This window comes from Aulonocara stuartgranti (genome assembly GCF_965226115.1).
Source record: "Aulonocara stuartgranti genome assembly, chromosome: 3".
In the NCBI taxonomy this organism is placed as follows: Eukaryota; Metazoa; Chordata; class Actinopteri; order Cichliformes; family Cichlidae; genus Aulonocara; species Aulonocara stuartgranti.
This window is the reverse complement of record NC_138941.1, coordinates 59,034,506-59,061,605: the sequence shown is the minus strand read 5'-3', so window position 1 is coordinate 59,061,605 and position 27,100 is coordinate 59,034,506. Positions and strand designations below refer to the sequence as shown.

Sequence of the window (27,100 nt, the reverse complement as noted above, 5' to 3'; positions counted from 1 at the left end):
CTCTAGTAGGATATTATGGTCAACAGTATTTTTCGAACACTGCACTGAGGTCAAGCAGGACAAGCACAGAGTTAAATCCACTGTCAGAGGCCATGAGAAGCAATGAGCTCTGAAACCTGACTGAAACTCCTCAAATAAACCATTCTAGTACAGTTAGCTGTTTTACGGCTAATGCATTTTATTTATTTTGGCACTGGCAGGTCATCTAACTAGTCAAACACATCAGTTCCTGCTATATGATAAAACCAGTGTAAGCATTACTGAAATTACATACGGGAACATTCAATTTTAAAGGAACTACAGCATTTATATTCAAGATAGCGGTCTTTTAAGTTTGCTTAAATCACTATTTTCATTCTTTTTCACTTGCAGCTCAGTTACATTTAGGAGCCAAAACTACAAGCAGACAATGACAAAACCTCTGCAATTATCTGAAAAACTCAGTACAAACCAACTATGCTGAACAGATTCTGCTTACATGACAGTGAAAGGTGTGAAGACAGGTCCCTTTTTTTTAAAGTATTTTTATGAAAACATAAAAGTTCCACTGCAACAATTGCCCTGACAACTACGATAAATACTCAACTAGAATTCATCAATAGTTTCCTAAAAGAAAAGCAACATGTGAATTTTCCTGCTCTGTGTAGATAAAGCAGAGGTAACACCAAACAGCTGGGAAGGTTAAGTCCCTCTACACTTATTTTCACCAAACACTTGACAGTCTTGCTTATTACAGGGATATTGTGCACTGGAACAGAGGCAAGCAGCCCAATGCACCACAACCAGAGCACGGATGATATAACTGTGATGGTGTAGAAGGCTCTTTGCTTTGATTGGTCAACCTGTTTCTTTTCTCCACTTGCTTCCCCTGGCCCTGGACGAATCAGAACACGGAGAACAGCGAGGCTGCAGAAAGATATGACTGTTATGGATAAAATTAAAACACATAACAATGGTATGGAGAGTTCATTATGCATAACTAGAGCTCCAAAGCTCAGTCCAAAACATAGCAGCCAAGCACAGCCAATGCTGATGTTTCTGATCTTGACCCCACGGGCGTTTCTTAGACTCATGTAGGTGATGGGATGAACAACAGCCAGGTAACGTTCTACACAGGTGAGAATGTGGAAAATGATCCTCCCATAGAAAGTCATATAATAAGCATTTAATCCAAGGTTTGTCAGTGCTGAGTTATTAATATAATTGCTACCAAGAACAAAGAAGCCCCCAAAGATCCAGATCAGTTCCATGGCAGCCATGTGGTAGGTGAAGATGTCAGAGTGACTTGCTGTTTTAAAAGAGCGCTGCTGCCGCCATTGTCTATGGCCCAGGCAGAGGACGATAGTGGAGAGAGGGAGGAGGAGGAGGATTCTCAAGGTATTGATGGTAATGCTTACATATCTGTAAACATTGTAGTTGTTGCAATCCAGAACACTGGAGGTGGATGAGGTGTTAACTGACATATCTGCCATATCTCCTGTATATTGTAGTTGTGCTGAAAAAAGGGAATTCAAGAGACAAATAAGGAGACAGAAGGTATAGAGTAGAAAAAGGAAAAAAGAAATTGAAACACTTTTACTGTTGTCCCTGGTGTTTCTTTTGTCTCGTCAGGTTAATCAGGTCCAGCTGTGTGTGATGTCCCAGTGTCCCTGGGTGTATTTATGTTGTGTGAATTGGTGTGCTGGTTACTGGACCGTCTGTGTTCGTCTCCTGGAAACTGTCTGCGAACCTCTTTGTGAATCCACTGTGTGCTCTCCCTGCTGTTCCCCTTCGTGTCCAGGTTTTCCGTTCAATAGTTTAGTTTCTCCCAGTTTAGATTATCCTAAGTTCTGTTTTTGCCATCCCCACTTTGTGTTCTTTCATTTATAATAAATCTCCCTCGCATCTCACTAAGTGCCTGCATTCGAGTCCTTTTCCCACACACCACAAGACTGTTGCCGTGACAGTCCCGTGACAGTCTCATTTTTAAAAAATGCTGGAATTGTGCCCACTAGTTCACAGATTAGAAATCCAATCGGTTACATTTGTAGAACATTTATTACCAAAGATGTTTATTCAAATCAAACTTAATTTCTGGACTATAACCTGCTCTGCCATCGTGTTTTATGAATTATGCAATTTGAAGTCACAAATAAGTATTTAATCTTAATAAAAACTGCAATATCATCAGCAGTTAAAGTTTTTTTTGGTTGATTTTAATTTTGGTGTCAAATTGGGATATTTTTTATCCTATTTTCCAATTGTAGCTCTAACAGTGATCATTTCTTAGCACAGGTAACAATCATTTTCCATTTCTTATTGACTTTCAGGGACATCTGTTTTGATCATAGTGTGCTGCTGTTATATCACCTTTTACTTGTTGTCATTCTGCACCTTTTGGGGCCTTAATGCATATCATAATTCAGTCTTAGTAGAAGGCTGCTGAGTTTAAGTTCAGCATGGCCAAAATATTACAGTACATTTTGGACACACATAACAGTGTGTGTGTGTTTTTTCCACAGCTTTTATTGTGTATTTAAATTGTCTGGGTATCATTTATTTGGTTTCCAATGCAATATCAATAATTTTAATACATTATATGGCCATTAAACTAATCAAGTCCCATTTCCCAGTCAGGTATAAATACTATTTTTAATTCATGATCATCAAACTTTTTACTAACAGAGAGCTGCAATGTATTTTTTTCTTTAAAGTGTTTAATAAGAAGCAATGAAAGTGTAATTGTTTTTTAAACAAAGGTAAGTGCAGATTTTTAATTTTCTACAAACAATGACATAGAATGCAAACTTTTCTGCATAATATGGATTATAATAAAGAACAAGTACCTCGTCTGTCGTCTCGTTGTTGTTAATCTCAGGCGTCCAAACTGAGTGATTGCTGTTCACTGCCAATGTCCTTTGAAGCATCTGGCTTGTGCTCACCACCACAGCAGCAGGACTGTCTGAGTTGTTTGCAGCAGAGTGTTCTCTGACTCAGTTACTGTCAACTTTATCAGGCATGGAGAAACTACAATCTTGCTCTAGGGCCCATTCTAATGACTATGGACCCTTTATGTGGCAGATAATAAATAATAGATATTCAAACATGCAGTAAATAAACACCAACTCAGAGTTGAATTAGTTCAGACTTTACAACAAAGTAAACTCTTAATGAAGTCTGAAAAAACAGTAAGCCCTATTTCATTATACTGACTCATTTCTATATGACTTGTTGTGCTTGAGGCTACCAGTCCATTACCTTTGACAGGATTCAAATGTACTGCAAAGAAAAAAACAGGTGTTAATTCAAATAAGGCATAATCTTGCAGGCAGCGTGTACAGGGAGCACTTTCTCATTCTCATTTGCATGATTCATGATTCTAGTAGTCATGAGCGCAGAAGGAGTTGTTTGTTTTATGTGCTGGATTCAATTTCCATGAGTTAAAACAACTGCATTCACAAATTGTTGAAGAATTACAGAATAAGTCTTCTCAACGTAAAATTTTGAAGACTACTGCCATCATCAACAGTTCATAACATCATCAAAATAAACCATCAGTCTAAAGCAATCTCAACAGGAATCCCTACAGGAGAACATTACATAATAGACAGTAGTTATAGCTTCTCTGCTTTGATGACCTTTGGAAACTATAGGACAAGGACTGGAATTTCATCAATTTAGGACTCGAAATAACAAAAATAAACAATGGAACAATATAACATGTAACTGGTTTTTCTGTCTCTTTGTCTCATGTCCTCCAGGTGTAGGCATCCACTTATTGGCTCATTTAAACTTGGTATACCTGTATTGGCTTCTCTAAGCATAGGCGACCAACCCCTCACCATGGATCATTGCAAAAGGAGCAGCTTTCACATATATTGTTCAAGATTGGCTGGAGCAGCACAAATAAATAGCATAGAATAAAATAATCCTTTAATTGTCCCACAAGGGGAAATTTGGTTGAAAGAGCAGCCAGAAAGAAACATATACAAACAAACAGTACACAGGACACAAATATACACAATTTTTAAAATATTTTTTTATAATGAAATGGTTATACAACATACATCATTAAAGACTTTTAAGAACAGTTAGTGGGCACAGAAGTTTAAAAATATTTTTTTATATTTTCTAATTCACACAGAGTCAAAAGTATACATACACCCGAACTAATTGTAGTTATTTCTCACTTAGCTTTTCACAGCTGACAGTTTTTGGACTGTTATGACATCATTTTTAAGCTGAAGTTTTGCAGGCTGTGACTATTGGATAGCAGTCATTTAATTCTGTTTTAAAAAAGTGACATTTCCTGTACATGTTATACAGGATGTTGGAAATTTTTCAAGTCAGTTGTTTTGCAATAATGACAGCATGTTTCAGCGGTCCTACTCCGCTCTTGCCCCAACATGAAACACTGCGACATTTTCTCTCAGGGAGATGCAATGCTACATACAGTTTGACTCTAAATACATCTGAAAAATGTGTCAGTACAAAGAAAGTCACGGCTCACATATGTGTACATAAAAGCAATTTTATAAAGAAGAAGCAGTGAATACTTTACATATGCCTATGCTGATGCAGAGTTTTAGTGAAATATAGGAATATAATATGTTTCATGTTTTCATTTCTTGAAACTGTCCCAGCACATAATGGATCTGCTTCTAGAAACTTAAAAAATAAAAAACTCAAAATAAATGAAGCACATTAATGTCTTTCTATTATTTCACTTGTACTACTTGCCATCATTGCACTGTTTCGTGCATCACAACAGTTAAAATGCTGGTGAATTTGTTGTTTTAACTTTGATTTTCCCACAGCAAAGAAATCCCAGCAGCAGCAGAGCCACCATCACGATGGTGAACACAGTCCGTAAGATGAGGTAAATATGAATCTCTGGGTAACTGACTGCAGAAATAATAGAAATTAATTCGTTGTCTTAACATTGGCTGGTTACTTAATATCTACATTTTATTCTGGCAAATTCAAGGACAGAAAAATTGACAGAAACTGCATTTTGTGTAAATGCCCACCTGAGTAATAAACAATAAAACAAACATGTTTATAGGCTAGTACAAAACACTCTTTTGCTATATTTCCTCCGTCTCTACCAATATATTTAACCCTCTGGGTTCCAGGTTATAATTGGCCATTGTTGATTACTTTTGATTTTCTTTTTTTCAGTGATTCATTCCCACACTGATGGACGCATCGGAGAGAAACTTAAAGTTAGTATCTTGCCCAAGGATTTTTGGCATATAGACTCTGATCGAAGAAACGACAACAAATTAGCTGCTCTTCCGCCTGAGCTATAGTCACTAGTGATGTGTCGGTCGCAAACGAAACGGCTCTTAGAGCAGATTCTTTAAAGTGAACGACCCGAGCCATTTTTTTTCTCTCATCCTCTCTCTCTCGCACTTTTGTCCCGCTTCACTTCACACGCCAGCCTTGTGCTTTGGGCTGAGCAGAGGGGGAAGAGCCGGTAGTTACACTCACAGTAGCACAGGAACAGAGCAGGAGGGAAAGAGAGCCAGAGACAACAACGTCACATTAGAAAGGTATAGTAATCATCCACAACTATTTTCAGTTGCAGATGATAAAGGATTCAGAAAGTTTATTCATGCAGGTCCATATGACAGAGAATATGCATCTTCTTTTTGTTTTCATATTATAATTTATATTTAATTGTGTTGTGGTTTGCAGTGTTTTGTGTTGTTTCATTTTAAATTTGTTTAAAAGGAAAAACCTGAAAATTTAAATAGTTAAAAGTTGAAATGTAAATAGTTGGTTTTTGTATTATATGATTTATTTATTACATTTTATGCGGAGTGAATAAATAAAAGTATATTTACGGTGACCCCTAGAGACAAAGCACGTACAAACTTCAAATCACGTACTAAACAAAACAGAAGTGCTCCAGGATGCTGGGCGCAGTGTTGAGCTTTTGTTATCTAGTGGCTACACAAGCCAGCAAGTACCAACAACCGGATTTAGTGTGTGGTAGTAACAGGTAAATGAACTTGTTTGAATATATATGAATGCTTGTGTATAAACACACAAATGCTTTCAATTATGTAATTTAAGTGATCAAGGTAGCTCTGTTTTGGAAGTTCAATTAACGATAGAAATATGTTTTGTAGTTTGTACGTGCTTTGTCTCTAGGGGCCACCACATATATTTATATATAAACATATATAAATAAAACCATGTTTTTTTTTACATTAGTAATTCCTTTTGTGCATAATCGTATATTGTTGTTAATAATAAATTAATTAAAGCAACAAAACAACTTGAAGAGCCGGTTCGGAGCCGAAAGAGCCAGTTCTCTAAAAAGAGCGGGGAATCCCTATCGCTAAGGCTAGGTTCACACTGCAGACGAAAGCGCATCAAATCCGACTATTTTGACCCTATGCGACTCATATCCGATCCTGGTATGACAGTGGGAACGGCACAAATCCGATATTTTCATATCTGATCTGGGGCACTTTCGTATGTGGTACTGAATCCGATACATATATGTTTTAGAAAGCGACTGCTGTTTGAACGGTCATGTCGCATTAAATCCGTCTTTTACGTCACTGACACAAAACAGACGCCAATTATCAGCGCCGGAGAACACATCGCGAACACTTCCTTGTCCATCCCGTGTAGATGTTTCGAAACTGTTGGGAAGACAATGTTGGAGAAACGTGAACATTTTATTTGTACTGTATAATCTGCAGATTCTGACAGAAATCTGCAGCTATCCTTTGAAGCACCGCTCCTCTCTACACTGTAAAAAAGAAAAAGTTGAGAAAACTTAAAATTTCAAGGCAACATGATGCAAGAGATTTTTGAGTTTTCTCAACTTTTGCCAACTGTTGTTGACTTAACGAAGATTTACAAGTTCTGCCAACTTGGATCTTCTTGTTCACCTAATTAGGATAATCCTGGAGGTCTAACGAAGAAATTCTGGTTTCATTGCCATGTTTTTCTGCCTTCACCAAACAAGGATATTCTTGTTGATTAATCATACAATTCTTACTCCAGTGAGTTGGAAATTTACCTATATAAGTAAAAGAAATGTATGCTGTTATTGTACTTGAAAAAACACTCAAATAGATATAGAATAAAACAAAGCACAATTCAATGTTATCTAAAAGCTTGTTTATTTTGTTCAACAGTGCTTTCAGTACATTTCAGAATGTCATGGGTAGTAGGGTGAATTTCTGTTAAAAAAAAAAAAGAAAGAAAGAAAGAAAAGGAAAAAAAGAAATAACAAACAAACAAAAACTTGTTGCCAGTTTCTTCTGGGTGCTTTGTGCACCCCAGCAGAGACATTAAAATTCCAGAGCCCAGAACCGAAATAGAAAAGTGTCCAGCAACTTAATAATTCACGCACACACCCTGACCGTCTTGTAAAAGCTGAACATAACTATTGCACATTAAATAGGGTAGTGCCACAAACGAGTGCCTATGTACCCAGACATTGACATTTTACATGGGCTTGCCATGATGAACTATGGAAGTTAAAAGTTATTAGAAATGTTACCATCAATGAAGAAGAAACTAACAGGTAAAACACCAGTTCTATGCTTCATATGGAAAACACTATAACAAATCTTTTAAAATACTACAAGACAAATTTTCACCATATATTCTCAACAATACAGATTCATCTGACTCAAATTTACATTTCGAATAATGATTTATCCACTTCACTTCACCTTCCGACCAGGTCAAAATAAGATGGCCTGAACTGCTTCAAAGGTATAACTCATCTGCTTTGGATAATCAATGTTGAGGGCAAACAGAAGGCCAAAGAGGTGTGGCAGGGCAGTAGAGAGATCTGGAATGTTATGTAGCACGATGTCCCCTTCCAACACATCGTTGGCATCGTCATCTTGTAGGATGATGCACCGTTCAATACTGGTTCCAAAATGTCAGTGTCCTGAAGAAAAGTAAAATATGAATTATTGAAAGCTAAGAAAAACTAAAGACAAAACAAATTTGTAAAGATTTTAACTTTAACCTCTATACCATGCTGGTCGTTTGACTTATGGAGGTTTTAAGAAGAAAAAGCTTATTTTCCTTTAATTAATGCCACCTTGTGAGTTTTGTACAAACATATTTTCTTCTGGAACACCCACTAACAATGCCCAGCTGCTGCTCAGCAGAAAAAAAAAAGAAGTGGGAGTTATGACAACTGCAATCCCCACTATAAAATTATCTGGACTGCACTGAGGACGTGTACATTTCCATTTTGGATTAACTCATCCTTTAAAAACATCTTATAGCAATTAGTTTTACTTGCATTACTTTTTTGTACTTACTAAGCATTTCAGGAAAACCTCTGTTGCATCTTCTCTTGAGGAAAATGGGCTGGCCTCTCGGTGCCCTTTGGACACAATGTCAGATGTCTAAAGAGTATTCAGTGGAAAACAAGAATTTCAATTAGTGTAGTAACATGGTGTACTATACACAATGCAAAATCAGAACTCTCATAGTAAAGAAAATAAAGCACAGGTCAGACCCAGCAACACGCAAAACTTACAAAACAACAACAACACCACCATGTTAACAATTTTACTTTCTTTTTACAAATTAAATAAAATATTGCCAAATAAGAACAAAGCAATGACTGATGACATTAATTTTTACTGACATGTCCACTGATGTGTTTTGTTTGAAGCCAACATCTTTTTCCGTTTCTGTTAAGAGAAAAGTATACTCTCTTCTAAAAATGTCAGATAAAGAAGCACTTCACTCACCTGTTCGTCAAGTTTATCCAGGAGGTCTTCCATCTCCTCACAAAGAGCTCCCTTCTTAGACCGGTACAGATTCAGCAGGCCAGGCACAAATTTGTCAAGGGATGCATTGAAGGTCCCCAGGAGGTCTTTGCTTGTGATCCGATGAAATTTTTCAGATATCTAAACAAGACATTCACCAAAATATTGTCATTTATTCAGCACAGAAAATTCCTGGGTAGCTGTCTTGGACAGTCTGCACCATGTTATATGCCTGACTGTGTTATCAACAGCAAAACCTACTTCAAAAATCTCTTATGAATACATCTTTAGCACAGGAACAGAAACACCCTCCACAAAAACCAGTATCAATATGCAAATACATATTATGTTCTAAGTTGCACCAAAATCCGTGACCAATCAGATTCTGTGACCTACCTTAGTATTCTTTCCCTAACCATCTCAGTCTATAGAAGTCCTATTTCTAACACTAAAAGAAAAAAAAAACATGCTAAGTCAAAATTATGAGATTGCCTTTCTGTTTAACAATTTCGATTTAGCATGGGGACTCTTTTCTTGTACTGCCAGAAATGTTCACGGTAAGGATTTCAATATAACACTGGCAAGGGCCTTGACTGGAGTGGTAGCACAAGATAATAAAGTTGGCCAATGCATTACCCCAGCAAATACTGTACTACTTCAATATAGTCAATCTACTATAAATCATGCCCAATTTGAATAATAATTAAATTATAAATAAAGGACAGTCTTACCTCCTCAGAGGAAAACAGCGCAGGTCATCTTTCCTGGACCTCAGATACCATAGGCTGACACTCCACGACCTCTCTCCGCCTGAGAGAAAATGTTTGCAATAATGAAGCATTTCAATATAATTTAGAGAAAAACGAGAAAAAAAGTTACGGATCGGACTCCCCGATCCTTACTACGCATGTGCAAAGTCGGCCGGACAGATCGCGTCTACCCGTGGAATTGTACATAAAAGCAATACTCCACCAACAAAAAGGCTCTCAAAACAATACAATACTTTCCACAGCTTTGAAGGATGGGTCAGGTGTATCCTTCGTGGCTCACCCTTTGCCAGAATTCATAGCGCGGCCCAGCCGATTCTAGTTTCAAACAATGGCGGCAGCCACTTAGTTTTAATATTACTCTTATTACCCTTTCTGCGCTACAAAAATTCTAATTTTCATCCAACTTTGGCCACGTTTGTTCAAATTTTCTTAGCAGGTTTTCAGTCCAGAACACATCGACAAACCACAATCACACAGCTCAGGTCTGCTCAGGCTCATTTGGTCTAGTTCAAACTTGTTCAGCCCACGTGTTCCAGTCATCTACGGGGTTTCCCACTGGTTCCCAACTCGACTCAAAAAAATCTACTCAAAAGTTGATAATCTTTGTTATGCTCTTTAGAAAATCTTAGTTAGGACAACAATGGAAGAAATTTGTTGGGCAGACATGCTTTTTTAGGTTGTAAATGGAAAATTTTATTTCTAAGTCAGTTTAATTTGAAAACTTTAATCAAATCAACAATTACTAGTTATCGTTTTTACAGTGTAAAACAGCAATAAGGATCATTATTAGGCCATATGTAAATAACAAAACAACTTAAAGCAAAATTGGGAAACGTAAAGTCCAAAACAAGTCATTATATTAAGGTCCATCAGTCAAACAATATCGTTTGGTCTGGGTCTAAACAGAGCGCGTTGTGTGTGACGTCTGCTTTTGTGCATGCCGGCCGCTTTGAGGATTCACACTAGAGCGCGTTTGCTGTCACATTTTATTTGTAGTGTGAACAAGCAGACAACAAAATTTAATTTGATCAAAAAATCGGAATTGAGCATTAAGACCTGCAGTGTGAACATAGCCTAATAGTCACCCCCTGCGCTCTGCCACAGTTGTTATTAAGGTGGATTTGCTTTGAGTTTTTTCAGAAAAAATATGTGAGCAGTGCAGTGAATCACTGTATTTAATCACACAAACAGGAGTGCGGAAAAATAGAAAATATAAACGTGTTTATGACTGATGCATGAATCAGCAGTGATTGACCAAAATCCACTCGAAAACAGAAGAAAAAAAGTGTCTCACCTGTGAGACATGGCAGAGAGACAGCCAGCCAGCTCACTAGTGATTCACAGGTGAGACACTGAGATGTTGCACTTGTAAAATCCTTCATCTGTCTTATAAACTTCGTGGATGGTCAAGTTTCCTGTTGAGCTGCTCCCTATGTGATGCCCATTTTTGAAGAAATCAGCTGTGAAGTTGGATGAAGTCATCTTGTTCCTGCAGCGAAGAGTCACAGCTTCTCCCTCCATCACAGGAACAGCAGGACTCTCCAGGATCACAGGACCATCTACACAACAAGTGACTTAAAATTTTAAAATGTTAAATGTTGAACTTGTTTTTGTTTTTGACAAAATATTACAGCCTTCATTCACTCATACCAGTGACTGTGTAGATATTGTTGCTTCTATTCCCTCCTGCTGTACCACACAGGTATTCTCCACTGTCACTTGCATAAAGATAATGAATGGTGCACTGTGAACCTGTTGTTGTTGCTGTTGTATTCTTACTGGTTGTGTTGCATTGCTCTACTTCCTCTTTCATCTTATATAACACGTGTCCACGAGAGATCTCCTCACAGTAAAATAGCCATGATAGCCAATAAAATGTGCATCACAAGTTTTGTGATGATTACCCCTTTCAAACACAAAATGATAAATAAAGCTTATAGTAATAAGCAAACAGATGGTACTCACCAACTTTCTGATCATGTGTACACAGGAGGATGATGACAGTCACTTTCACTGAGTCACTGAGACAAAAGAAAACACAATAGATAATAAAATGTGTGACTTTTCATCTTTGTTGACTCTTTTTGCTAAAATGTTATTCATCGTTACTTCTCTCACGAAGTCTCACGAAAAGGTTCACATCACATTTTAACAGCTTTATGAGACTTTGTTAAAGTTAATAGTTTAGTTTTAATGTATAAACTGAGGCAATACTCACACAGTCTAAAGCAGAGTTCTCTGCCCTCCATGATGTCTTGCTGCAGACTGACTATTTGGCATATTTGAAATGAATCTAAATAGTTTTCAGAGAAGCAGAGCTGCTGTTGTGGTAGGTCACCTGACACAAAAACAGCCTGATGCTGCTTTCAGTTCTATTTGTAGCCATTTCAGAGTTCATCTTCTTCTTCTTGTTTTACAGCACTGACGAGAAAAACATTTCAGTGCAAACTAAGTCGGAAGTGAAGTTTGTTCACAAACTACCCACAGAGTTTCTTAATAGACATGCAACAACGTCAACAGGCAAGATGTGGTCTATCTCTCATCGCTGGCTGCATTGTTTTTTATATATCATGACATTTATGTTTGCGTAAGGATGAGTTAGTTATTGTTGCTCTGATTTTTCCACAGTTAAGAATTCCCACCATCACCACTACCAGCAGCAAAGCCACTATCACAAAAATCAGCTGCCATGTTGGAGGAAAACATCATGTTTCTGCAGGAAAGAGTTAAATACATGTCAACTTTATCTCAGAATATTGCTTTCCTTCTGCAGATGTACCAGTGACAATGAAATTCATAATGTTGCTTCTGTTCCCTCACATGCTAAAATGTTGCTGGCTTATTCAGCACAGGAACAGCAGGACTTTAGCTGAACAACATGCGTTCCAGATGCAGTTCAGGTTAGAATCATGTTTAGTGAGAAACACTCCTGGATATGATCAGGATTTTAAAAGAACAAAATGCAAATACCGAGAATTACAACATTTCTCCATCATTTAGAAGTTGCAAATTCCTTTGTACGTGTTAGAAAAGTTTATTTTATTTAAAAAAAAAAATGTTTGGTTATTGTAGAAGGACAGGACCTCCTCCTTTAAGCCCTTTTTTAAAAATGTCCATTTTCCCCGTCAACCTTTCTGTGGTTTGTTTAGGTTCAGACATTATAACTACATTTATGGTGTAGTATGGAGCCCCACAAGGGATATTGGAGAAGGAAAAAACAGTTTAATTTTAGTCCATGCAGTTTCGGGTCAGCGCTGAGATTTTGGAAGCAATCATAGTGATGGAAGACACACATCCATTGGTGTGATTCATAGATTTTCATTTTGAGCTTGGCCTGAACTATTAAGATATTACATAAGTGAGAGACATCTGAAGAGAGTTCTAAGCGTAAGAGGACAAAGTCATCTCTGACCTGGCTTCGTAGTTTAGTCAGATGAAACACCAAATTATTATGCTAACCACTTCTCCGTGTCAAACTCAAAACATGAATCCAGAATGACAAATGCCACCACCTTCTACCGTGAGTCATCAGAGTCTAATTGGCAAATGCATAAATTTCTCTATTTCAACAAATCATGTTCTATTCTTCTAAGTGATCTCTCCTTATTGAAATAATATGTTTTTCTTGAAAGCCACAAAACAAAGCCCACTGTGAGACAGGCCATTATCATGTGTGGCAACAGAAAGACTGAAAAGGTTTGTTCTTAATGATAAGATCAGCAGCCACATTGCTGAATGAATGAGGGATGACTGTTATTATGGTCCCTCTCTAACCTTGAGAAAGGTTTAAGAGCTGAGAATCTCTTATTGCCTTTTCTACATTTTTCTCACAGTGTCAACCAACATTCAGATTATGACTTGTGCTTTCACACAGTTTGACATAGCAAATATAGATAGCCATGTCATTTTCTTTGGCTGTATTGAACAGATGTTGCTGTTGATGTTGCTGCAGCATGAAACAAGACACCGCTTACTATGCCTGGGTAGTAGACCACACTTCAGTTAGAGACATGCTCATGCAAAGAAATTGAGGTTTTTTTTCCACTGCTGACCACAAAAAGACCGCAGTGAATGGTAAAGGTGTGGCAGTTCTTTCTTGTAGCAACATTCATACACTTTTAAAAAGACCAATCAGATAGAACAAGTTTAAGAGCATGTGGGTCTGCCTGTCAGCTGTATCTAAATGAACACACACAAGCTATAACAATTTATATACATGTATCAAACTCAACTGACAATATGTTGCTTAATTACAAAAGCAATACATGATAAGTTTTTGTTGTTTTCACTCTCACTCAGATGTGATTATGTCTTCGGTCAGCTCTCTGTAACATACATTGGAAGGAGAGAACAAAAATAAACAAACTGTTTCCAAACGAGAATGAATATCTTTGAAAAGAAACTATTAATAAACTATTGTCTCTGGTGGAAAAAGTGTTAATTCCACTTTTGCATTTTGGCAGTGTCATTTTGTACAGATTTTATTTAGAGTTTTGGGGTGATTACAACTCACAAACTCTGTGTCATTTACATGTGTCATAGCATGTAAATGTATCTAACATCCTGCTGGGGATGTAAGGATGGAAAAGATCACTGATATATGTTGGTGCTGTTTCCATGCAGGGCCCTGAATGTCATAAGGCATGGGAGTACTTAGAAGACTTGGGCAGAAGCTTTGCTGCAGCGCTCTGAACAACTTTCAGATGCTGCAAAGAGGTTTTACATGAACAAGTAAACAAAGAATTACAATAATCCAGACGAGATGAGACAAATGCGTGTATGACAATTTCCAATACAATGCAGCTGATACAATGGAACTCAGCTTAGCAATATTTCTCAAGTGATAAAAACAGGAGTGGACCAGAGATTTAGCACAAAGGTCCAAAGTCAGAGCTGAGTCAGACGTTACACCAAGGTTCCTGATAGAAGATGTGGAGCAGGGAAATTATTTTACTGCTATTGTTAAATAATCATCATCATTACCATTGCATTAATAATAGAATCTGCAGCATTGATATTGTATTCAGAGGTTTAAACAGTGTGTGTGTCTTTCAGAAAGACTAAGTTGCAGGCTGACAGGAAGTTGCAGAGAGTTTGCAGAAGTGAAAGCAGAGTCTAAGTTATTCTGAGCAGGTTAGACGAGGCTATTTGAATTACTAGGTTATTCAAATTGTCTGTTATACTTTTATATTCTTTTATTAAGCTCTTAGTAGAGGTTCTTGATTAAAACATTTATTCAACATAGTACATGTAGTTTCAGTTAGGGTATTACACATAAGGATGAGCCTCTGGTCTGGTAATGTAGGGTCAACACATACACACACACACACACACACACACACACATTAGTTAGACTCATTTATAGGAGAGAAGTTGGTCATGTTTGTCTCTGGAAAGAGGAACAGCGTCTGGCAGGATGTGGGGCTCGTGTTCCAGACGAGACGAAGACAACGTTCTTTTAAACTGTGTTAAAAGTCATTGTGGTTTTGATTTGACGTATGTATATATTCTGTCTGTGACGTATGAAGGGGCGTCGTTAATTCAAACCCTGATGCTATAAAAATCTGTGTATGCTTTGATTAAGTCGAAGATTAATTCCTGTCTGCATACAGAATGGTCTTCCCACGCGTGTATTCATTAAAATCAATTGTTTGACCAAGATCTTCTGGACCTGGTTGTTTGTACTCTCCCTCCTCAATTATGTGAACCTTAACAAAGATTTGGCAAATGTAGCAACTGGTTTTTCCATAGCCCTAGGTAAAAAAGAAAAAGAAAAAAAAAGTTAGGAGCACAAACAAGGACTTCAAGAAAGTCATCCAACCTCTAATGGAGTCCATATATGGAACATCTGTAGTTTGGAAACATCTTGAGGCTTAAAGGAGATATATAACTGAATATCATCTGCATAGCAGTGATAAGAAATGTCCTTAAAAGGGCTCAATACATGCTGAAGAGGGAGGATATGCAACAGGAACAATAAAGCTAAAGAAAAAAAACTGAATATAGCTACACACCTGCAATGAAGCTCTTTGTGGTTACCAGTCAATACACTCATTTTAAACTGAAGACAAGATTAACAACTTTTTGTGGTGATGTGAGTTCATGAAACAGAGGTACAAATGCAAAACAATACTTCAGAGCACGGAGCAGTCTTAAATGTTTACTTGCAGTGAACAATTTTAAACATGTTTACTTCTTTTCAAACGTTTACTGTCCTATGGATAGTGATTTTTTACAGGAGACAAATAACAGGAAATTTAAGAGATGAATAGCTTTGCAGTCTGTGATTATTTAATAATAATATTTACAACACATATCATGCTCACCACAACAGGAAATATGTAAGAAATAGATTATAATAAAAAAATACACTTGATGTTTGAAAGAAATATTTCAATACAATTAAGTTGCAGGTCACCTACAACCACACATGCAATAGAAAGTGGTGGAATTTGCAGGTGTTTGCAGATATTTACAATATTTTTTTCCTTCAAATACGTCACAGTCTTTTATAGAAGCAGTGTTGTGGGTACTTCAGAGATGTTTATCAGCATTATGGTGGGATTTTACAGGCATTTTTCCAAAATGACTATTTTTTAAAACTATTGTTTATTTGTGCTACACATATGCTGTGGGTCCCACACCCAGTTTCACACCTTGGCTCAGGCGATTAGAGGATCATCAGGGGGTCCTTTTGTCCCTCTGTGGGGGGTCACTCCCACTAGGTTTAAATCTGGGACTCTCTGCCATTTGACCTTAGAACTGAAGAAGCTTCTCGGATGAGAGGTGAAACGTCTTCAAGTAACTTAAAGAAGTCCAGATGCTTTTCTTTGCAAGCTCCTTTGACTACGATGACCTGGATGACTGAGAACCTTCACAGACATGTTGCACAGTTTCCAGTATCATGACAGTTACATTTACATCTGGGTTAACAATTAGTTGCTCTGATTTTCCCACAGTGAAGAAGTCCCACGAGCAGCAGTAGAAGAGCCACCATCGTGATGGTGAACACGGTCCGTACGATGAGGTAAATATGACATCCAGGCTCTGAGGAGGGGTCTGTCTCAGTTTCTGTGTGATTGCCAGCATAGATGATAAAAATTAATTAGATGTGTTCACCTTGGTTAATTACTTAATTCATTAATATCTACATTTCATACAGACAAAGGCCTCAACAATTGCCAGAACCTGCAGTTCCTCTATTGCCCCCACAGACTGTCAAACTGTTAAAATGCCCAACAATTGGCCAACTAAAGAAATATGTTTATGGACTTGAATAAAAATGTTGTTTCTAGATCTTTCTTTTTTTTTTTAGCTTTTCTTTTAGCTTTTTCAACAGGACAATCCTGTTGCTGCTCATTTTTATTTTATTTTTTTAGCTTTTCCTTCTCTTTATGATATTAACTCTGGTTATTTTATATATTTTCATAACTGAATCCACAAGTCAGAGGGGGATGTAATCATGTTGTTAGCCTGTTTGATGTTTACTATCCATGACAGAATTGGGGTGTTTTTGGTGGTTTTTGGCGTCTGATGTGAAGAGAAAATTGTGTGAATGAGAAAAATATAGTGAATTATTTTGCAATGAAAGAGTGTGTTTAGTGATGCAGCTTTAATACTCCTGGCATTAAAAAAGGGGGGAAAGTGTTGATTTCCTCAGTGTCTCACCTGTGACATTCAGCCAGCTCACTGGTGACTCTCCAGCTCCTGAAATGCTGCATTTGTAAAGTCCTTCATGAGAATATAAAACTCTGCCGATGGTCATGTATCCTGTGGAGCTCTTCCTGATGAGGTTTCCATCTTTGTAGAAATCAGCTGTGAAGTTGGAGGAAGTTGTCTTGTTCCTGCAGCTCAGAGTCACAGCTTCTCCCTCCATCACAGGAACAGCAGGACTCTCCAGGATCACAGGACCAGCTGAAAACCAACATGTATAAATCTATTCAATGATGTCTTTGATTATGACAACGTAATGCTTACTAAATGGAAACTTACCAGTAACAGTGATGTTGATAATGTTGCTTTTCTCCCCTCCTCCAGTCTCACATATGAACTCTCCACTGTCTTCTGTATAAACATTTTTCATAGAGCAGGACGATGCTGTTGCTGTTTTCTCATTAGTGTAGCTGCATGATTTCATATTCCCTCTCAATTTATGTACACCATTATAATGAGAGACGCCCTCACAGTAAAACGTTACTGACTCATATTCAAAGAACTGTGATCTGTTTGGAACAACACGAAGAAAAACTGCACCTGAGACAAAATAAAAGATTCACATTAGTTATATTTTTCAATAACTGAAATGTGGGAGCACAGGGTAAAATAAAATATCTCAAACTGATGTAACTGATAAATGTTAATGTCAGTTTAACTAGCCAGTACTTACCAACTCTCTGATCATGTGCACAAAATGGGATCATCACACTTATTACTGAAAAGACAAAAAGGGCTAAACTTGTAAACCTACTGATAAATGTATTTGCTGTTTGGCAGTTTGTTATGGTTCCTCAACATGAAACTTTTAAACAACACAGTAGTTTAACAATGCTACTTTCTTAAACAGATTCCTTATATTTTAGTTTTAATGCGGGAATGAAAAAAGTACTCACTGAGTTTGATGTAGAGGGCTCTGACCTCCATAATGTCTTGCAGATTGTGAACAACAGTCTGTTCCTGTGTGGCTCATTTCTGCTGCTGAAACAATATTTAGCATTTAAAAATAGCTTTCAAAGAAGCAGAGACGCTGCTGTTGTTGTCACGCCTCAGTGTTTCAGTTCACACTCACTGCAGGGAAAAAAAAAGCTAAAGCTTCACAAAACCCAGAGTGACACTACTGTCTGAACACTGGAAAAAAAATGCACTGCTAATGGGTTCATTGTATATGATGAAGGTGCTTGCACTTATCAGTGAATTAACCTGTTTTAAACTGAAGCTAAGATTTGCAAGTATGAGACTGTGAGTACATCAAACAGAGATACAAATGTAAACCAGAACTTTATAGCAGAATACATTCTGGACTTTTATTTCAAACAATGATTTTTATTATGAAACCCTGACGATATACACTTAGGTGGATATATGTTTTGACACGGACACAAGTTGTTTTTTTGTTTTTTAACCTGTTCACTTAAACATATTCCAGTCATAGTTATATAATAGACACAATGTGTAGACTCTCAGCTTTCATTTGAATATGATATCCCCAATCAAACTGGATGAAGGGTTTAGCAGTTTCAGCTCCTTAACATGTGCCACCCTCTTTTTAATGGGATCAAAAGTAATCGACCTGCTTACTCAAAGGCTATTTCATGGGCAGGTGTGAACAGTTCCTTCATTACGTCATTTTCTTTTAAGCTGATGAAAGGCCTGGAGTTGATTTGAGGTGTAGTCCTTGCATTTGGAAGATTTGGCTGTGAACCGAAAATATGCGGAGCTCTCCATGCAGGTGAAATAAGTCATCCTTAAGCTGTGAAACAGAAAAAAATCCATCCGAAAAATGCTACAGTATCAGGAGTGGCAAAATCTACAGTTAGGTACATCCTGAGGAAGTAAGCACTGGTGAACTTAATAAGAGAAAAAGTCCTCACAGTAGGTCTAATCACAGAATAATTTCCATGGTGGAGAGAAACCTCTTTTCAAGGGCGAACCAAGTGAACAACACTCTCCAGGAGGTGTATTGATATCCAAGTGGACAATAAAGAGAAGACTACATGAAGATAAATGTAAAGGATTCACTGCGAGGTGCAAGCTACAGAAACGATTAACCTAGATGTAAATGTGTTCTCAGTGTCTCTTTAAAGGTTTGTTTTCATGTTGGCTTGAAATAAAATATTGCCCTTTGCTGGTACTGCACCTTACTAACAAAGTGTGACAACACTACGTGGGGAAGGTTTCTAGGATGAGCTGAAGGTATAGACCCACGTGATTTGCTGTAAAATATTGTCTTGTCTCTGTGTTTTGTCAGCTCGTATATAAGACATGAGCAAACAGCGGCCATCTTCACAGAAAGTGGCATGGGCATCTGACTCAGCTGCTCTCTCTGAATGGGATTAAGCCACTTCAAAAAAGGTTCATTGAGGGTTTTTTTGTTTTTTTTTTTGTGTCCCGTTTGGATCTATAGCCATCAGAATTGTTGTCTTGAGGCCAAGAAAGATGCCAAGCGGATTTATTTTACCAAGTGGATCATCATGGCCTTGCCATATTGGTCCATTTGATTGACCTTTATTATAATTATGAATTTATTTTATTTTCAGTTGCTACAAACGGGACAGACATGACTGTGGGATAGGACAGGGAGAAAGAATGAAAGAAAGAGAGGGAGAGAAAGAAAACCAAAGGGGAGAAGAGATGGTGAGAAGGGGGGGAAGAAAGAAAAAAAAAAACAACAAAAAAAACAAAACACCTGGAGAAAAAAAACAGAAGAGAAAGCAAACAACAAAGAGCAACATAATAAAAAAAAACGGCACCATCACAATAAACTAGCTAGCAGTAGATAACAGTAGATACTAAATAATAAACGATATTGTGCATCACGCAAGATAGACAGCGCACAATGTGCTTTGAGGCAGCAGCCAAGAAAGCTGTAGTCCGCATCTGTGAATACCCGTGTGTACACCTGTGTGGATCAGCATGCTTGTATTCCAAAGGTTTCTCCATGTAACGATCTGCTAGGGAGTGTGGGGAGCCACAGCCCCGTCCTCCAGGGTATGAAGCAGGTATGGAGGAGATCATTGAGGGTTTGCCATTTATTTAAAACTTCCACAACAATATGACAGACTGCCACAGACTGCAGTTTCTCTGGTGTCCACTAGAGGGTAACTCCAGAAATGAGCCAGTGTAAATCATTGTTTGTCTTCTGTTAAGTCTCTCACCAGTGACCCAGTGATCATCTCTTGTAGTATCCAATCACGCTGTTAATATCTAATCTTCATGTACTGTATAAATTGAACAGTCACTGTATTGTAAACATTTATTGTCCCAGTCAGTCCCTTTGCATTGATGGTAGCATCTGTTCATTTCAGTCCAACTCTGGCACCTGCAGTGACTCATGAACATTGCAGCATTTATTTTCATCAGCCCAAAAAACAATACATGTTTGTTGATGTTGAGTACATGAGTGTAATACTGCCATTAAAACCATTAAATTATGGATTTACTCATAATTTTTGTCACATGATTAAATGAATAATGTTATAAAATACAGCTTGAATTTTATTAGGTCATCAAATTCATTTATTTACAATTTTTCATCTGCCTGATAGAGAAACTGGGGAGACTGTGTGAGACTGCTGTTTAAATTCATTTGCAGCAAACATGGTTTGTGTTATTACACAGACCAAGAGAGTGAACACAGCAATTATAATCAGACTGAATCTATGATGATTGTTATGATGCAATGTGTGAATGTGTGTGTGAATGTGTGTGTGAACTGCACACAAAGAAATTGGCGTGAAAGAACAATTTCAATAAGCCTGCGTCATGTGAGAGAATTTTTGTATTTTTTTTTTTTAAATTGGGTTCCAGAAGACGTTCATGTGCTTTTGGGTGTTTCTGTTTATTTCTGGCGTTCATACTTCCCCTTTCTCATGGTGTACTATACTATAACTGATTATGTTGTCAAGGTGAATTAGTGTATACTCAAGAAAAATTATAATTTTAACATACAGTCTTAATCCTCTTAACTGATATTTTTACAGCCACATGCTGACTGTAGGTTTGTTTTAATAGGTTGTGTTGTTGTCTGACTCTTTATTGTACATTTTTGGAAGTGCATTAAGACACCGGTCCCCAACCCCCGGGCCACGGACCGGTACGGGTCCGTGAGTCATTTGGTACCGGGCCGCGAGAGTGAGACTCGGGTGTGAAATGTATGGTTTTCAGGGTTTTTTGTTATCGTTTTTTCGTTAACTCGGTTTTCCTGGATCTTTTCATGTGTGTTATGAATAAATCTTATTTTTTTCAGTACTAGTTTTATTTTGTTGTATTTATCCACGACACCTTAAAGGCCGGTTCGTGAAAATGTTGTCGGGCACAAACCGGTCCGTGGCGCAAAAAAGGTTTGGGACTGCTGCATTAAGAGACTGAACTATATATTCAATATTCAATAATGCAACATAATAATATAATTTAATAAAATAATTTCAATGTAAACTACATCAGATATTGACTATAAGTCATGTAATAAATATGTTTTAATAATCGATTTATTCTTCCTTATAGCAAAGTGTATGATCTCGGTGGTCTTTCAGTGTTCAAACAAACATACAGCCTCTTTTCACAGAGCTTTATAGAGATTTTGATTATGCTGCAGATAGTTTGTCAGTCTTTAAAAAAGGCCTAACCAACAATAGCAATAGAAATACTGAGAGATGGTTTAGAAACCAAACAGATATCTTACTTGAATTCACCACTGTACATGACAGATAGTTTTATTGTACTTTTTTTTTCTCAATGTGCAGAACCACGGCAACACACATGCAGAAAAAGACAAAAGACATGCTGTGGAAGAGAGATTAATAAGAAGTTTGATTCAATGCAGAGAGATCTATTAACACATACTGAGTGAGAAAGGTGATTGAAGAAGAAACACTCAGTGCATCAGGGAAATCTCCCAGCAGCCTACACCTATTTCAATGTAACTAAGGGAGGATTCAGGGTCACCTGGTCCAGCCCTAACTATATGCTTTAGCAAAAAGGAAAGTTTTAAGCCTAATCTTAAAAGTAGAGATAGTGTCTGTCTCCTAAATCCAAACTGGAAGCTGGTTCCACAGAAGAGGGGCCTGAAAACTGAAGGCTCTCCCTCCCATTCTACTTTTAAATACTCTAGGAACAACAAGTAGGCCTGCAGAGAGAGAGAGAGGTGCTCTAATAGGGTGATATGGTACTACAAGGTCATTAAGATAAGATGGGGTCTGATTATTTACCTGATTTTGGAGTCAATTCTGGATTTAACAGGGAGCCGATGAAGGGAAGCCAATACAGGAGAAATATGCTCTCTCTTTCTAGTCCCTGTCAGGACTCTTGCTGCAGCATTTTGGATTAGCTGAAGGCTTTTCAGCGAGTTTTTGGACATCCTGATAATAATGAATTACAGTAGTCCAGCCTGGAAGTAATAAATGCATGAACTAGTTTTTCATCGTCACTCTGAAACAGGATATTTCTAATTTTAGAGATTTGTTTGACAACTACTCTTTCAAGGATTTTTGATATGAAAGGAAGGTTGGAGATTGGCCTATAATTAGCTAAGACTGCTGGGTCTAGAGATGCTTTTTGAGTAAGGGTTTAACTACAGCCAGCTTGAAGGCCTGTGGTACATAGCCGATCATTAGAGATAGGTTGATCATATTTAAGATCGAAGAATTAATTAATGGCAGGACTTCTTTGAGCAGTTTTGTAGGAATGGGGTTTGGAGGAAGTAATTATTGAAGTTAACTCAGAAAGATCAATTGGAGAAAAAGAGTCTAACTTAACATCAATGGTACTAAGAGTAGCTGTAGATAATATTACATCTGTGGGATGATTATTGGTAATTTTTTCTCTAATGATAAAAATTTTATTTGTGAAGAAGTTCATGAAGTCATTACTAGTTAACGTTAAAGGGATTGTTGGCTCAACAGAGCTCTGACTTTTTGTCAGCCTGGCTACAGTGCTGAAGAGAAACCTGGGGTTGTTCTTATTTTCTTCAATCAGTGATGAATAGTAAGATGTTCTGGCTTTGCGGAGGGCTTTCTTATAAAGCAGCAAACTATTTCTCCAGGCTAAATGATGATCCTCTAAATTTGTGACACGCCATTTCCTCTCCAGCTTACGAGTCATCTGCTTTAGGGTACGTGTTTGAGAATTATACCACGGAGTCAGGTACTTCTGATTTAAGGCCTTAGTTTTCACAGGAGCTACAGTATCCAGAGTCGTACGTAGTGAGGAGGTGAAATTATTAACAAGATAATCGACCTCTGTTGGGGTAGCGTTCAGATAGCTGCTCTGCTCTGTGTTGGTACAGGGCATTGAAGATGATAACAGTGGGTGGAACTGAACCCACTGTTCAATACAAGATTTTTCAGTACATCTATTTCAGTTACAATATTTTTTTTCAGTTACAATATTTTTTTTCGGTTTCGTTTCAAGGTGGCATCGTTCTGATTCCATAGTTTTTGTGATGTGGTTAAAACGATAATGATTACAAAATAGTGCTTGACATTAATGGCCATAGTTAAAGTCCCTTATTCACATTTTTTCATTTGTCTGATAGAAAAAGGGAAATTGTGTAAATTCACTAAATTAATTTCAAATTAATTTCAGTTTCCCCCTATTTGTACAAACAATTGTTGTGGTGCAGTGAAACAGTTAACTTTCTGTCTGAAAGGTGATGTAAGAACTGAATGGAATTTTTAAATCACTTCATGACTCAACCTGTAACCCATAAAAAATTTAATTGTGTTTTTTTTTCCTTTTAATGTTTTTCCAAGTCTTAATCCTGCTGACAGACATTGAACATATCGGCGGTGCCCAGTGCTAACCTTCACTCTCCTAGTACCTATGGTAAGGATTTGAAAAGCCTACATCGCTTCTTTCTCATGTTATTTAGCTCACAAGATTTTCAGGAAACATGTCCGCTGACTTTGACCTTGAAGCCAAATTTGTCTGAAATATTAAAAAAAAATACACTTATGGTATCAATAGAAAAGCCTAGGTGACATCTGTCTAGGTCACTAAGATTTGGACAAATTCAAATCACAGTGACCTCGACCTCAAGGTCAGAGGTCACTGAGATTTGAACTTGTACAATTGTTTTAGTAGATGTGCCTATAATATCAATTTGAAAATCCTACACCGGCTCATTTTCAATAATGTTCATAAACTTGAGTGTCCATGCTCTCTGCCAGTCCTGCCTGGTGACAGCAATAGTCCATCAAACTTTTTCACTGAGGGTAAAAACTATTCACATTCAGTTTTGCCTTTCTCCAAAATACTTGTGAAGTGAAAGTGTTTAAAATCATTGAAGTAAATTCAAAATAAGTATTAATTGTTTACCTGTCAAGGTACACAACATACAGTAGTGCATTTTTTCATGTTTACTCAGCTTAGAGTTAAATGATACTTTTAGTGTAAGTAATTTTATGTTAATGTTAAATGTTAAGCTGAAGGATGCTTTGAGAGGATTTTCAATAATAAATCTTTCTCATTATTTCTCTAGTCTCCCATTAATGTCCAGTGGACATCATTGTAACTCACTGGGGCAACAGCAGAATACAGGTAAAACACTGATGTGTAGGGCTTTCATATATAAAAAATAAACATGTTTGAAAATGACATCAATTACATACACTCTCCCTGATGAAACATTTGTAGGCATTTAAGGCAGTGACTCCTTCCTGTCTAAAATCAAAGCATCATCAGACCCACTTCCGGTATGATGGCGCCTGTGTTTGGCTTTGCCGCTGCCGGCCGTGGTTTCTCTGTGCTGTTTTTTTCGGCCTTTTTGCTTTCGCTTTTTGTCACTAATGTGTTGGCTGCCCTTGTCTATGATCGCCTGACGCTATTATCCATCCGATCCTCTATAAGTCAAGATGCCTTATCCTCCTGCGGTATTTTCCATCCTCCGCTGCCGACACCGGTGTCTGGATCTTCGTTAGGTGTCATCAGTGGCGCCTTTCTGTGTCCGCGCAAGTCACGGAGAAGGAGAGGAAAAAGAGCAGGTGTCCAGGTAAAACTCAGACTGTTCTGGAAGCGGGGACTAACTGTGCCTGGATCTATGAGACGGCGCTACCTCAGGAGTGTTCATCCAGACTCTCCTGTTGTTTGGCCTTCCATCCCCGCGGTGAGTGGAATTTATGAACGTCGCGGATCAAACTCTCTGTTTCTTCGTCCCCTAAATCGGGCCGCTTCTGTTAATAATATGTCTTCTACTTCGCTGAGAGTGGCGCTTTTCAACGCTCGATCAATGACTAATAAAACGTTCCTGCTGAACGATTTTATTCTTTCCAAGAAACTGGACTTCTTATTTCTAACCGAAACCTGGCAGCGCGATGGTGACTTTTCATCCTTCATTGAACTCTGTCCGAGTGGGTACTCCTTCATCAGCCAGCCTCGGACGTCGGGTCGAGGAGGAGGTGTCGCTGCGGTGTTTGGAAGCCGGTTTTACTGTCGCGCAGTGTTGGTCGGACATTTTTCATCCTTTGAACTACAGCTGGTTAGAATTGGAAATAAAGATCCATTTTACTGCGCTGTAGTGTATCGTCCTCCTGGCCTAAACACTATGTTTTTAAAGGAGTTCAGTGACTTTTTATCCTCGACTTTGAAGCTGTCCAGACTGGTTATAGTCGGGGATTTTAATATACACGTTGATGATGACTCTGACCTCTTTGCCAGAGGTTTCCTTAGCGTCATGGATTCTTTTCATTTTACTCAGCATGTGTCTGGTCCCACACACACCAAAGGACACACACTGGACCTTGTTTTTACTTTAGGTTTAAACATTGATTTTATTTGTACTGAGGACATTTTTATTTCGGATCATCATTGTATTCTTTTTAATTTGTCTTTTCATTTGTCCTTCTCTCCTATTCGACACGTGGTTAGCTCTCGCATCTTAACTTCCTCTAGTGCTGTTAAATTTTCTGATGCTTTTAATTTAGTTTTATCTCCCTATAATGATGTTCATTTTTTAACAAAGCTTTTTAATAATCATTGTCTTTGTATTTTAGACAATGTTTGTCCTGTCAAAGTTAGACTAGCTCCGGTTTCAAAGTCGTCTCCCTGGTTAAATGACAGCATTCGCTTCTTAAAGCGTTGCTGCTGTAAGGTTGAGCGTTTATGGAGGAAAACGCGTTTGCATGTCCATCTCCTTTATCTAAAGGACCTTTTAGTCTCTTTTAACACTTCAGTTCGAGATGTGAGGGCGGCCTATTTCTCAGACTTAGTGTCTAAGAGCAGAAGTAACCCTAAGGTACTATTCGACACCATTAGTGATATTGTTGCTCCTGCTCCACCTGCTGTCCCAATTTCATCAAATGAAGATTGTGAAAAATTTCTTTCTTTCTTCGTTGAAAAAGTCAGTAACGTGAGGAACAGTATCTCTCCTTCTGTGTCTCTCTTGTCTGCTCCAACTCAAGCTAGGCCTGTAATTTTAGAAAGATTTTTACCTGTGTCCTTACCTGAGCTGGTCAAGTTGGTTAATTCAATGAAAGCATCCTCCTGCTCTCTTGATATTTTACCTGGATCTTTGTTTAAAAATGTCTTTCAGTCTATTGGTCCCTGTGTGCTCACAATTATTAATACCTCACTGGTTTCTGGTCAGGTCCCTGTGTATTGTAAGAATGCTGTTATTCACCCACTGTTAAAAAAACCTAAGCTTGATGCTTCTCTTCTCAGTAGCTACAGACCGATTTCAAAATTACCGTTCATTTCTAAGATTTTAGAAAAGGTTGTGGCTAAGCAGCTTATAGCTGTTCTAGATGAATACAGCATTCTGGATAAATTCCAATCTGGCTTTCGTAGAGCTCACTCTACTGAAACTACACTTCTTAGAGTCTCCAACGACATTTTAATGAGATGTGATGCAGGAGAATGCTCCGTTCTGTTGATGTT

General features: G+C 37.8%; 2 protein-coding genes and 1 long non-coding RNA gene across 4 annotated transcripts in view; 1 reads left to right on the top strand and 2 right to left on the bottom strand.

Moving 5' to 3' along the window:
- The window catches only part of LOC309701829 (butyrophilin subfamily 3 member A2-like), a 329,790-nt gene that overhangs the window by 25,036 nt on the left and 277,654 nt on the right, over positions 1 to 27,100 (top strand). The gene's annotated exons all lie outside the window — the stretch shown is intronic.
- Positions 11,034 to 11,773, bottom strand: LOC309701905. Its single transcript, XR_014275301.1, has 3 exons — positions 11,733 to 11,773; positions 11,480 to 11,535; positions 11,034 to 11,073 (listed from the first exon to the last, which is right to left on the bottom strand). It is a non-coding gene; the product is annotated as an uncharacterized lncRNA (long non-coding RNA).
- Positions 16,276 to 18,021, bottom strand: LOC309701867 (low affinity immunoglobulin gamma Fc region receptor II-b-like). 2 transcript variants are annotated; one of them, XM_082526181.1, is made up of 4 exons: positions 17,901 to 18,021; positions 17,507 to 17,767; positions 17,183 to 17,428; positions 16,276 to 16,585 (listed from the first exon to the last, which is right to left on the bottom strand). In XM_082526181.1, exons 1-4 carry the CDS (start codon positions 17,932 to 17,934, stop codon positions 16,443 to 16,445), a joined length of 684 nt encoding a protein of 227 aa, XP_082382307.1. In that variant the 5' UTR covers positions 17,935 to 18,021; the 3' UTR covers positions 16,276 to 16,442. The 2 variants fall into 2 exon arrangements, with proteins under 2 accessions (XP_082382307.1, XP_082382308.1); XM_082526182.1 differs by lacking the exon at positions 17,901 to 18,021 and having other exon boundaries at positions 17,507 to 17,867.